This window comes from Hypanus sabinus, unplaced genomic scaffold (genome assembly GCF_030144855.1).
Source record: "Hypanus sabinus isolate sHypSab1 unplaced genomic scaffold, sHypSab1.hap1 scaffold_117, whole genome shotgun sequence".
NCBI classification, from domain to species: domain Eukaryota; kingdom Metazoa; phylum Chordata; class Chondrichthyes; order Myliobatiformes; family Dasyatidae; genus Hypanus; species Hypanus sabinus.
This window is the reverse complement of record NW_026779229.1, coordinates 1,041,650-1,054,565: the sequence shown is the minus strand read 5'-3', so window position 1 is coordinate 1,054,565 and position 12,916 is coordinate 1,041,650. Positions and strand designations below refer to the sequence as shown.

General features: G+C 52.9%; 1 protein-coding gene across 1 annotated transcript in view; it reads right to left on the bottom strand.

Moving 5' to 3' along the window:
- Nucleotides 1-2,245: 2,245 nt before the first annotated feature.
- LOC132386457 (NACHT, LRR and PYD domains-containing protein 3-like) overlaps nt 2,246-12,916 on the bottom strand; it is a 94,553-nt gene continuing 83,882 nt past the window's right edge. Inside the window, exons 12-14 of the mRNA XM_059958748.1 lie at nt 11,630-11,716; nt 7,926-8,093; nt 2,246-7,761 (exon numbers count right to left, since the gene is read on the bottom strand). Coding sequence (XP_059814731.1) covers nt 7,674-7,761; nt 7,926-8,093; nt 11,630-11,716 — 343 coding nt within the window. The 3' untranslated portion in view covers nt 2,246-7,673. The remainder of the gene's footprint in view (nt 7,762-7,925; nt 8,094-11,629; nt 11,717-12,916) is intronic.

The following is a 12,916-nucleotide window of genomic DNA, read 5'->3' as shown; positions in this document are numbered from 1 at the left end:
GGTGGGAGGGGGTGGAGATAGGGTGGGGAAAGGGGAGGAGAGAGGAGGATAGGGTGGAGAGAGGGTAGGGTGGGAGGGGGTGGAGATAGGGTGGGGAGAGGTGTGGAGAGAGGAGGATAGGGTGGAGAGAGGATGGGGTGGGGAGGAAGATAGGGTGGAGAGAGGAGGATAAGGTGGAGCGGGTGGAGAGTGGATAGGGTGGGGAGAGGGGAGGAGAGAGGTGGATAGGGTGGAGAGGATGGGGTGGGGAGCGGAGGATAGGGTAGAGAGAGGAGGATAAGGTGGAGGGGTGGAGAGAGGATAGGGTGGGCAGAGTGTAGGAGAGAGGAGGATAGGATGGGGAGGGGGTGGAGAGAGGAGGATAGGGTGGGTAGAGGGGAGCAGAGATGAGGATAGGGTGGGTAGAGGGGAGCAGAGATGAGGATAGGGTGGGGAGAGGTGTGGACAGAGAATACGACGGGGAGAGAGAGGTGGGGAAGAGATGGAGAGAGAAGAGGGGACAGAGGGGACTGAGAGAGAGGCTGAGGGAGTGAGTCTCATCTCTCCTCACCTTCTCTTTCTCCCCTCCCCTCCTCAATCTGACCAATCCCTCTCCCCCACCCTGCAGAAAATGGCGGTGATCCACGCCAACCAGCCCGCACCGCCAGACCTCGCCTCTGTCTTCTCCGGCAAGCCGGCGCCCACTCCTGCCTTCGAGCGGCCCCAGTGACGACACGTCCCCCTACTCCACGGGACAGCCTGAAGGATTCGGGCCGAGCGATCTGAGGCTCAGCCCGAAAGAAAAGTCAAAGCAGGACTTTCAAGACTGAGGAGGGGAGAGGAGGGTAACGGTGCTGGCCTCTTCCCGGAGTCACATTCCTCCCCCGTGGGAACCCCCCAGTTCTTGCTCCCCTGTTACGAGCTGCCCTGTCCCACCCTCGGCTCCCGTCTCCCCTGAAACACTCCGCTCCCTGTCCCCTCGCTATCACCGCCCATCCCACCCTGGCTGGCGGCCATTTTGTGATGGTTACCATTGACAACCGCTCTTCCCGCATCATAGAATGGGGCAAACCCTTTTCCTCACCTTCCACTCACTTCCCTCCCCGTTTATTCAATCTCATCTCCTCATCCCTCCTCTCCTTCCCCTCGGTGCCCGATCTCCTGACTCCCCATTTAACCTTCTGCCGACAGCCATTGTGTGACAGTGTCAGACCCTCCTTCCCACTCCCTCACACTCAGCATCTTGTCACCCTCCTTCCCATCCCATCACTCGCAAACCCCTTCCCTCCCTCCCCTCGCTCTCCTCCCCCCCGCCATCTCGATGCTCTGCATCGTACGCTGGTTGGGGCTGCCATTTTCCGATGCCAGTCTTCACCTCTCCTCATCGCCCTCTTTCTCTCTCTCTGTTACCCAGTGAGACACTCCCCTACTCACCCCGTCACTCCTGACACCCTCCCCTCTCTGGCCCCTTGCCCTTTCTCCCGTCATCCACCACATCCTGAGTGGTGAACATTTTCTGATGGGAAATTCTGCTCCTTCATCCACTCCCTTCCCTCCGTCGTTGAGTGAGTCGCTCCTCTCTCCCTCTGTTGGGACACTCAACTCTCCGTGTCGTCAGCCCTGGCGGCGTCCCCGACCTCCCCCCCCCCCCCGCCCCCGATCCCCCTTGTCTCCGAGCACACCCCCTTTCTTGCAGTTCGTCTTATTTGTGAAGGCAATGGTCACCACCCATTGATCCTCCACTATTGAAAACGTCACTGCCCACCCTGTCCAATCAGACCACTCCCCCCCGCTCCCCCTTGTCTCCGAACACGCCCCCTCCCTTCACCACCCATTGATCCTCCACTATTGAAAACGTCACTCCCCACACTGTCCAATCAGACCACTCCCCCGCTCCCCCTTGTCTCCGAACACGCCCCCTCCCTTCACCACCCATTGATCCTCCACTATTGAAAACGTCACTCCCCACCCTGTCCAATCAGACCACTCCCTCCCGTCCCATTACATCCCCTCCCTCCCCGTCCCATCACTCCCGCTCCCTTCCTGTTGTTTCTCTCCTCCTCAACCCGTCTTTATCTTCTCCATGTCGGCCACCAGTTTATGTCAGGGACTTTCGCCCCTTTGCCTCCGTCCCCTATTGAGTCAGTGACTTCGCCACGCTCACCGTCTCATCAGTCCACTCCTCGTCCCGTCACTCCTCTTCCTCCCAAACCCCTCACCCCTCCTCCCCAAAACCCTCATGTATATGTGTATGTGTGAATATCTGAGATATATACATTAGTTTATTCAATGACAAAATTATTGGACTTAAAACATATGTACAACGCCCAAGACAATATAAAACACAAATTAAAATACTGTTATTACAATCAATAACACACTTGATCCCGGGATTGTATCAATGGGCACCGCATGTTCCTTCGCCATAGATTCTGTGTGCGACAGTGGCCATTGTAAGTCAGTGTCTCACTCCATCCCTGGCGGCCGCATTAACCAAGGATTCGCCCCTTTAAAATCAGCGCGACCCTCCCTCTCTTGTGCTCACTTCTACCAAAGCCGTCACTCCCTCCCCAGCGGCCATTTCAAGCGTCGGACATCCCACCTCTCCCGGAAGTTCCGGGAGTCTCCCGCATATTGTTAGCGGCTCACTGACGCCCGCGAATTATATTCAATCTCCCGCAAATCGATTTTTTTGAGAGGGGGAGGGAGAGGGAGGGAGCGCTCCATGGCAGAGTATTTAAAAAAAAAAGAAAATACAAAACGTACTTCACCACAGACTACACTGAAGTGTTCCCCTGCCTAATAGGGGTCAGGAATAATGACAGTATTGCTCGCTGCACTGTTTGCAACAGTGACTTTTCTATTTCCCGTGGGGGGTTAAATCACTGTTGAGGTGAGTTTAACGGGTGTCATTCGTTCATTAACATAGCTAACGTTATTTAAACTAGCTGGCTGGCCGCTAAGGAGTCTCCCGCAAATTGATGGTGTCTGCTTCCTTGAAATGAGATTTTGCAGGGTGGAATTCATTGAGTGATGGAATGGTGCAGACGGAGCTTCACTGTGTGCTTGGCATTGCAAGTGTGTGATGGGACGGTGTGGAGGGAGATTCACTCTGTGTCTGACCCCGGGACTGTGTGATGGGACGGTGTGGAGGGAGATTCACTCTGTGTCTGACCCCAGGAGTGTGTGATGGGACGGTGTGGAGGGGGATTCACTCTGTGTCTGACCCCGGGATTGTGTGATGGGACGGTATGGAGGACAATTCTCTCTGTGGCTGGTCCCGGGTGTGAGTAAATTTACAAATGTAAATGAAACGATGTGTGAGCTGCTGATGTGCGGGAATAAATAAACCGCTCCCGACTCACTCACAGTCACACACAATTAACTGACCGGCGACAAGGAGTGACCGGTTGAATAATCAGTCCCGTTTCTCACCGTCACTCTGCATCGGGGAACCGATGATTATAAATCACACTTCAGGGCCGTGTCCGGGATCGCTGCAGATCCAGGGTCACTGCCGAGGGATTTGTCCATTTAACATAATTATATCGGCCAGGCTGCCGAATGCACCGTCCTCAGCAAAGGGGGCAAAAGAATTCTCTCCCGGGATCATCCCCCAAACCCCGGGACACCGGTGTCCCAGACTGAGCCCCGGACCCCGGGCTCTTCCTGTCCGGGTAATTCCCCGGGGAGTCACGTGGGGAGTCTCGTACATGCACTTCCGGCGGAAGCTGCCCCGCCGGACAACAGGCGGAAACACGTCACGGCGGGACCGCTGCGAGCGACGCACACAGCGCGAGGCCCGAGCCGGGTCCGTTAAAACCGTTGGGAATCAGCCCCGGCGCGCGGCCGTTAAAGGTAAGGGCGGGAGTTAAAGGGGAGGGCGGGGAGTCGGCCAAATGTCCCCATCCCGCGGGCGGGGATGTTCACAGGATCACAGATCCACCATCAGTCCGGGTCTGACTCCCCGGAGAGATCTCAGTTCCTTCATCCCGGTCTCACTGAACCGATTCACCACATTCAGATGTTCACAGATCCACTCTCAGTCCGGGTCTGGGTTCCTGTAGAGATCTCAGCTCCTTCATCCCGGTCTCACTGAACCGATTCACCACATTCAGATGTTCACAGATCCACCATCAGTCCGGGTCTGGGTTCCTGTAGAGATCTCAGTTCCTTCATCCCGGTCTCACTGAACCGATTCACCACATTCAGATGTTCACAGATCCACTCTCAGTCCGGGTCTGGGTTCCTGTAGAGATCTCAGTTCCTTCATCCCGGTCTCACTGAACCGATTCCCCTCATTCAGATGTTCACAGATCCACCATCAGTCCGGGTCTGGGTTCCTGTAGAGATCTCAGTTCCTTCATCCCGGTCTCACTGAACCGATTCCCCACATTCAGATGTTCACAGATCCACCATCAGTCCGGGTCTGGGTTCCCTCAGAGATCTCAGTTCCTTCATCCCGGTCTCAGTGAACCGATTCACCACATTCAGATGTTCACAGATCCACTCTCAGTCCGGGTCTGGGTTCCTGTAGAGATCTCAGTTCCTTCATCCCGGTCTCACTGAACCGATTCACCACATTCAGATGTTCACAGATCCACTCTCAGTCCGGGTCTGGGTTCCTGTAGAGATCTCAGTTCCTTCATCCCGGTCTCACTGAACCGATTCCCCTCATTCAGATGTTCACAGATCCACCATCAGTCCGGGTCTGGGTTCCTGTAGAGATCTCAGTTCCTTCATCCCGGTCTCACTGAACCGATTCACCACATTCAGATGTTCACAGATCCACCATCAGTCCGGATCTGGGTTCCTGTAGAGATCTCAGTTCCCTCATCCCGGTCTCACTGAACCGATTCCCCACATTCAGATGTTCACAGATCCACTCTCAGTCCTGGTCTGGGTTCCTGTAGAGATCTCAGTTCCTTCATCCCGGTCTCACTGAACCGATTCACCACATTCAGATGTTCACAGATCCACTCTCAGTCCGGGTCTGGGTTCCTGTAGAGATCTCAGTTCCTTCATCCCGGTCTCACTGAACCGATTCACCACATTCAGATGTTCACAGATCCACTCTCAGTCCGGGTCTGGGTTCCTGTAGAGATCTCAGTTCCTTCATCCCGGTCTCACTGAACCGATTCACCACATTCAGATGTTCACAGATCCACCATCAGTCCGGGTCTGGTTTCCTGTAGAGATCTCAGTTCCTTCATCCCGGTCTCACTGAAACGATTCCCCACATTCAGATGTTCACAGATCCACTCTCAGTCCGGGTCTGGGTTCCTGTAGAGATCTCAGTTCCTTCATCCCGGTCTCACTGAACCGATTCACCACATTCAGATGTTCACAGATCCACCATCAGTCCGGGTCTGGGTCCCTGTGGAGATCTCAGTTCCTTCATCCCGGTCTCACTGAACCGATTCCCCACATTCAGATGTTCACAGATCCACCATCAGTCCGGGTCTGGGTTCCTGTAGAGATCTCAGTTCCTTCATCCCGGTCTCACTGAACCGATTCACCACATTCAGATGTTCACAGATCCACTCTCAGTCCGGGTCTGGGTTCCTGTAGAGATCTCAGTTCCTTCTCCCCGGTCGCACTGAACCGATTCCCCACATTCAGATGTTCACAGATCCACCATCAGTCCGGGTCTGGGTTCCTGTAGAGATCTCAGTTCCTTCATCCCGGTCTCACTGAACCGATTCACCACATTCAGATGTTCACAGATCCACCATCAGTCCGGATCTGGGTTCCTGTAGAGATCTCAGTTCCCTCATCCCGGTCTCACTGAACCGATTCCCCACATTCAGATGTTCACAGATCCACTCTCACTCCGGGTCTGGGTTCCTGTAGAGATCTCAGTTCCTTCATCCCGGTCTCACTGAACCGATTCACCACATTCAGATGTTCACAGATCCACTCTCAGTCCGGGTCTGGGTTCCTGTAGAGATCTCAGTTCCTTCATCCCGGTCTCACTGAACCGATTCACCACATTCAGATGTTCACAGATCCACTCTCAGTCCGGGTCTGGGTTCCTGTAGAGATCTCAGTTCCTTCATCCCGGTCTCACTGAACCGATTCACCACATTCAGATGTTCACAGATCCACTCTCAGTCCGGGTCTGGGTTCCTGTAGAGATCTCAGTTCCTTCATCCCGGTCTCACTGAACCGATTCCCCACATTCAGATGTTCACAGATCCACTCTCAGTCCGGGTCTGGGTTCCTGTAGAGATCACAGTTCCTTCATCCCGGTCTCACTGAACCGATTCTCCACATTCAGATGTTCACAGATCCACCATCAGTCCGGGTCTGGGTTCCTGTAGAGATCTCAGTTCCTTCATCCCGGTCTCACTTAACCGATTCACCACATTCAGATGTTCACAGATCCACCATCAGTCCGGGTCTGGGTTCCTGTAGAGATCTCAGTTCCTTCATCCCGGTCTCACTGAACCGATTCACCACATTCAGATGTTCACAGATCCACTCTCATTCCGGGTCTGGGTTCCTGTAGAGATCTCAGTTCCTTCATCCCGGTCTCACTGAACCGATTCACCACATTCAGATGTTCACAGATCCACCATCAGTCCGGGTCTGGGTTCCTGTAGAGATCTCAGTTCCTTCATCCCGGTCTCACTGAACCGATTCACCACATTCAGATGTTCACAGATCCACTCTCAGTCCGGGTCTCGGTTCCTGTAGAGATCTCAGTTCCTTCATCCCGGTCTCACTGAACCGATTCCCCACATTCAGATGTTCACAGATCCACTCTCAGTCCGGGTCTGGGTTCCTGTAGAGATCTCAGTTCCTTCATCCCGGTCTCACTGAACCGATTCCCCACATTCAGATGTTCACAGATCCACCATCAGTCCGGGTCTGGGTTCCTGTAGAGATCTCAGTTCCTTCTTCCCGGTCTCACTGAACCGATTCCCCACATTCAGATGTTCACAGATCCACCATCAGTCCGGGTCTGGGTTCCTGTAGAGATCTCAGTTCCTTCATCCCGGTCTCACTGAACCGATTCCCCACATTCAGATGTTCACAGATCCACTCTCAGTCCGGGTCTGGGTTCCTGTAGAGATCTCAGTTCCTTCATCCCGGTCTCACTGAACCGATTCTCCACATTCAGATGTTCACAGATCCACCATCAGTCCGGGTCTGGGTTCCTGTAGAGATCTCAGTTCCTTCATCCCGGTCTCACTGAACCGATTCCCCACATTCAGATGTTCACAGATCCACCATCAGTCCGGGTCTGGGTTCCTGTAGAGATCTCAGTTTCTTCATCCCGGTCTCACTGAACCGATTCCCCACATTCAGATGTTCACAGATCCACCATCAGTCCGGGTCTGGGTTCCTGTAGAGATCTCAGTTCCTTCATCCCGGTCTCACTGAACCGATTCCCCACATTCAGATGTTCACAGATCCACTCTCAGTCCGGGTCTGGGTTCCTGTAGAGATCTCAGTTCCTTCATCCCGGTCTCACTGAACCGATTCACCACATTCAGATGTTCACAGATCCACCATCATTCCGGGTCTTGGTTCCTGTAGAGATCTCAGTTCTTTCATCCCGGTCTCACTGAACCGATTCCCCACATTCAGATGTTCACAGATCCACTCTCAGTCCGGGTCTGGGTTCCTGTAGAGATCTCAGTTCCTTCATCCCGGTCTCACTGAACCGATTCCCCACATTCAGATGTTCACAGATCCACCATCAGTCCGGGTCTGGGTTCCTGTAGAGATCTCAGTTCCTTCCTCCCGGTCTCACTGAACCGATTCCCCCGCAGCCTGAAACAGATGGGAGAATAAAGGTGAAATAAACAGATTACACAACAGTGTCAGTAACAGGGGACCGGGGTTAATTTTTCAACAACACTCACAGACAAATATCACCAGAAAACCTGCGGATCCGCTAATATTTTATCACATTGAACATTAACACAAACACTCACCAGATCTGCTCCAGATTCGGGAGGGTCAGTATGAGGCGGCGGAGACCGGGGACAGATCCGTCTGTCAGAGAGTTTGATCCCAGGTTCAGATCCGTCAGTGATGGGTTTGTACTGAGAGCGGAGACGAGATCCTCGGCACCAGAATCTGTGAGACCGACATCCCACAGCCTGGAGATGAGAGAGAGTGAGGGTGAAGGACACAGAGAGACAGGAGACGGTACAAATCCCCAGTGTTTATCAGTAACACAATTACTGATCACATTAATGTTCAGTGTCAGACACCCAGTGACTGTAAACACAATCTCCCACAGTCTGGTACTTACCCCAGTATCTGTATTTTACACTCCGGGTTCCTCAGAGCCGCAGACACCAGTTTCACTCCTGAATCTCCCAGTTTATTAACACTCAGGTTCAGCCCCGTCAGTGATGGGTTTGTACTGAGAGCGGAGACGAGATCCTCGGCACCAGAATCTGTGAGACCGACACCCCTCAGCCTGGAGATGAGAGAGAGTGAGGGTGAAGGACACAGAGAGACAGGAGACGGTACAAATCCCCAGTGTTTATCAGTAACACAATTACTGATCACATTAATGTTCAGTGTCAGACACCCAGTGACTGTAAACACAATCTCCCACAGTCTGGAGATGAGAGAGAGTGAGGGTGAAGGACACAGAGAGACAGGAGACGGTACAAATCCCCAGTGTTTATCAGTAACACAATTATTGATTATTTTCTTCAGCACGACTGGGCAGGTCAGCCAGTGAGAACAGCGAGAAGAGTTTAAAAGGAAGACAGATTTACAGAGTGAGCGTCAGAGGAGCGGGAGATAGAGTAGGAAGGCTTTGGCTCAACGGGGCTTCGGCGATAAAGGGTCGAGGCGAGGTAGGTTATCTGTTTACAATACAGACAGAGAGTATGTGTGTGAGGCTGGGTTTCTGTGCTCGGTGTCAGATGTGGGAGATCCTGGAGACTCCCAGCCTCCCGGACGGCAACATCTGCACCCGGTGTGTCGAGCTGCAGCTCCTTAGGGACCGAGTTAGGGAACTGGAGATGCAGCTCGATGACCTTCGTCTGGTCAGGGAGAGCGAGGAGGTGATAGAGAGGAGTTACAGGCAGGTGGTCACACCGGGGCCACGGGAGACCGAGGAACTGGGTCACAGTCAGGAGAGGGAAGGGCAAGAAGCAGGTACTAGTGAATACCCCAGTGGCTGTTCCCCTTGACAATAAGTACTCCGGTTTGAGTACTGCTGGAGAGGGAGCAACAACAGCTGCACCTCTGGCACAGTCTGGCCCTGTGGCTCAGGAGGGTGGGGAAAGGAAGAGGATGGCAGCAGAGATCGGGGACTATAGTTAGGGGGGTCAGACAGACGATTCTGTGGACGCAGTAAAGAAACTCGGATGGTAGTTTGCCTCCCAGTTCCCAGGGCCAGGATGTTCCTGATCACGTCCAAGATATCCTGCAGTGGGAGGGAGAACAACTAGAGGTCGTGGTACATATTGGTACCAGTGACATCGGTAGGAAAAGGGAAGAGGTCCTGAAAACAGACTACAGGGAGTTAGGAAGTAATTTGAGAAGCAGGACCTCAAAGGTAGTGATCTTGGAATTACTGTCTGTCCCACGTGACAGTGAGAATAAGATTGGGATGAGGTGGAGGATAAACGCATGGCCGAGGGATTGGAGCAGGAGGCAGGGATTCAGATTTCTGGATCATTGGGACCTCTTTTGGAGCAGGTGTGACCTGCACAGAAAGGACGGGTTGCACTTGAATAATATCCTGACAGCAAGGTTTGCTAAGGCTACTGGGGAGAGTTTAAACTAGAATTGCTGGGGGGAGGGAACCAAATTGATGTGACGGAGGAGAGGAAGGTCGGCTCACAAATAGAGAGAATTTGGAGACAGTGCGAAAGGGAGGATACGCAGGTGATAGAGAATGGAGGCACTCGGTCCGATGGTTTGAGATGTGTCTATTTTAATGCAAGGAGTATGATGAATAAAATAAATGATTGTCTGTGTCTGAGTGAGTCTCTGTGGGTGGAAGTTAGGAACAGGAAGGAGTCAATAACTCTACTGGGTGTATTAAATAGACCACCCAACAGTAACAGGAACATCGAGGAGCAGATAGGGAGACCGATTCTGGAAAGGAGTAACAATAACAGGGTTGTTGAAGTGGAAGATTTTAATTTCCCAACTATTGATTAGCATCTCCCTAGAGTGAGGGGTGTCGATGGGGTGGAGTTTGTGAAGTGTGTTCAGGAAGGTTTCTTGAAGCAATATGTACATAAGCCTACAAGAGGAGAGGCTGTACTTGATCTGGTTTTGGGAAACGTACCTGGTCAGGTGTCAGATCTCTCAGTGGGACAGCATTTTGGAGATAGTGATCGCAATTCTATCTCTTTTACCATAGCATCTTGGAGGAAGGGGGATGGGGAAGAGAGATCCCACAGCAGGAAGGGGGACGGGGGGAGGAGACCCCACAGGAGGAAGGGGGACGGGGAGGAGAGATCCCACAGGAGGAAGGGGGACGGGGAGGAGAGATCCCACAGGAGGAAGGGGGACGGGGAGGAGAGACCCCACAGGAGGAAGGGGGACGGGGAGGAGATCCCACAGGAGGAAGGGAGACGGGGAGGGGAGATCCTACTTTTGGAAGGGGGATGGGGAGGAGAGATCCCTCAGGTGGAAGGGTGATGGGGAAGAGAGATCCCACAGGAGGAAGGGGGATGGGGAAGAGAGATCCCACAGGAGGAAGGGGATTGGGAAGAGAGATCCCACAGGAGGAAGGGGGACGGGGACGAGAGATCCTACTTTTGGAAGGGGGATGTGGAAGAGAGATCCCACAGGAGGAAGGGGGATGTGGAAGAGAGATCCCACAGGAGGAAGGGGGATGTGGAAGAGAGATCCCACAGGAGGAAGGGGGACGGGGACGAGAGATCCTACTTTTGGAAGGGGGATGGGGAGGAGAGATCCCTCAGGTGGAAGGGTGATGGGGAAGAGAGATCCCACAGGAGAAAGGGGGATGGGGAGGAGAGATCGCACAGGAGGAAGGGGGATGGGGAAGAGAGATCCCACAGGAGGAAGGGGATTGGGAAGAGAGATCCCACAGGAGGAAGGGGGATGGGGAGGAGAGATCCCACAGGAGGAAGGGGGATGTGGAAGAGAGATCCCACAGGAGGAAGGGGGATGTGGAAGAAAGATCCCACAGGTAGAAGAGGAATGGGGTAGCAATCACTACAGGAAGGATGTGGAAACCATAGACAGGGTGCAGAGGAGATTTACAAGGATGTTGCCTGGATTGGGGAGCATGCCTTATGAGAACAGGTTGAGTGAACTCGGCCTTTTCTCTTGGAGTGACGGAGGATGAGAGGTGATTTGATAGAGGTGTACAAGATAATGAGAGGCATTGATCGTGTAGATAGTCGGTCTTCTCCCCAGGGTTGAAATGGCTAGCACGAGAGGGCATAGTTTTAAGAATGGGCTGCTGGAGGCGAAAACTTTAAACTCCAGGATGGTTACATGGAGCTTAGAAATATAGAGCACTATGGGTAAAACCGAGGTAATTCTAAGGTAGAAACATGTTCAGCACAGCTTTGTGGGCCGAAGGGCCTGTATTGTCCTGTATGTTTTCTATGTTTCTGCTGATCACATTAATGTTCAGTGTCAGACACCCAGTGACTGTAAACACAATCTCCCACAGTCTGGTACTCACCACAGTTCCTGTATTTTACACTCCGGGTTCCTCAGAGCCGCAGACACCAGTTTCACTCCTGAATCTCCCAGGTCATTCCGCCCAAGTCTAAACGCAAACAGACAGTTTGATAAACAAAGTGATTCAAACCGTGGGTCTGGGGGAATTTCTCTCACTCGGATATTTCAGGAAACATTAAACTGTCCAGTAAATCACTGATCGGAGTTCCCATCACTGTCAATGTCCCTCACTGCCCAGCTCCAGGGTACTTACCGAATGTCGGTAATTTCGTCTGTCGGTGTGACCCTCTAAACCCCACATATACTGTCCCATTCCCTGATGGAGAGAAAAGTGTTTCTGACCGAAATGCAGAAATGTCAATGGGACACAGCGAAATAGACCCACCCAAGCTAAAGGGATGGGGAAGAGAGATCCCACAGGAGGTAGGGGGTTGGGGAAGAGATCCCAAAGGAGGAAGGGGGATGGGGAAGAGAGATCCCACAGGAGGAAGGGGGATGGGGAAGAGAGATCCCACAGCAGGAAGGGGGATGGGAGAGAGAGATATCACCAGAGGAAGGGGGATAGGGAAGAGAGATCCCAACGGAAGAAGCGGGATGGGAGAGAGAGATCCCACAGGAGGAAGGGGGATAGGGAAGAGAGATCCCACAGGAGGAAGGGAGATGGGGGAGAGAAATCCCACAGAAGGAACGGGAATGGGGAAGTGAGATCACATAGAATGATGGGGCATGGGGAAGAGAGATGAGACAGGAGGAAGTGGGTGGGGAAGTGAGATCAAACAGGAGGTTGGGGGATGAGTAGGGGAGATCCCACAGGAGGAAAGGGGATGCTGAGGAGAGATCCAACAGTTGGAAGGATGGGGGAGTGGGAACAGAGAGCCCAGAGGATGAAAGGGGGATGGGAAAGCGAGATCTCACAGGCGGATTGCTACCTGTGCCACGTGCTGGTGAGGCTAGAAATAGGAAGATAATGCAGCTAAATACGTGGCTGAGGGGATGATGCATGAGGGACCGGTTCATGTTTCTGGACAATTGGGCTTTCTTCCAGGGGAGGTGGGACCAGTTCGAATTGGACAGTTTGCACCTGAACTGGAGGGGACTAACATCCTTGTCGGTAGGTTAGCAAGCTCTGCTCCCGGGATTTTAAACAAGGTTGCAGGGGGAGGGGAACCAGAGTGTTAGAGCAGATAGTGAGGTGGTGGAGGATAAGGGTCATGCGAGGACTGCTTGTATAGACAGATATCAATGGTTTGTATGTGATAGAAATGTTCTCAGGTGCATCTATTTCAAT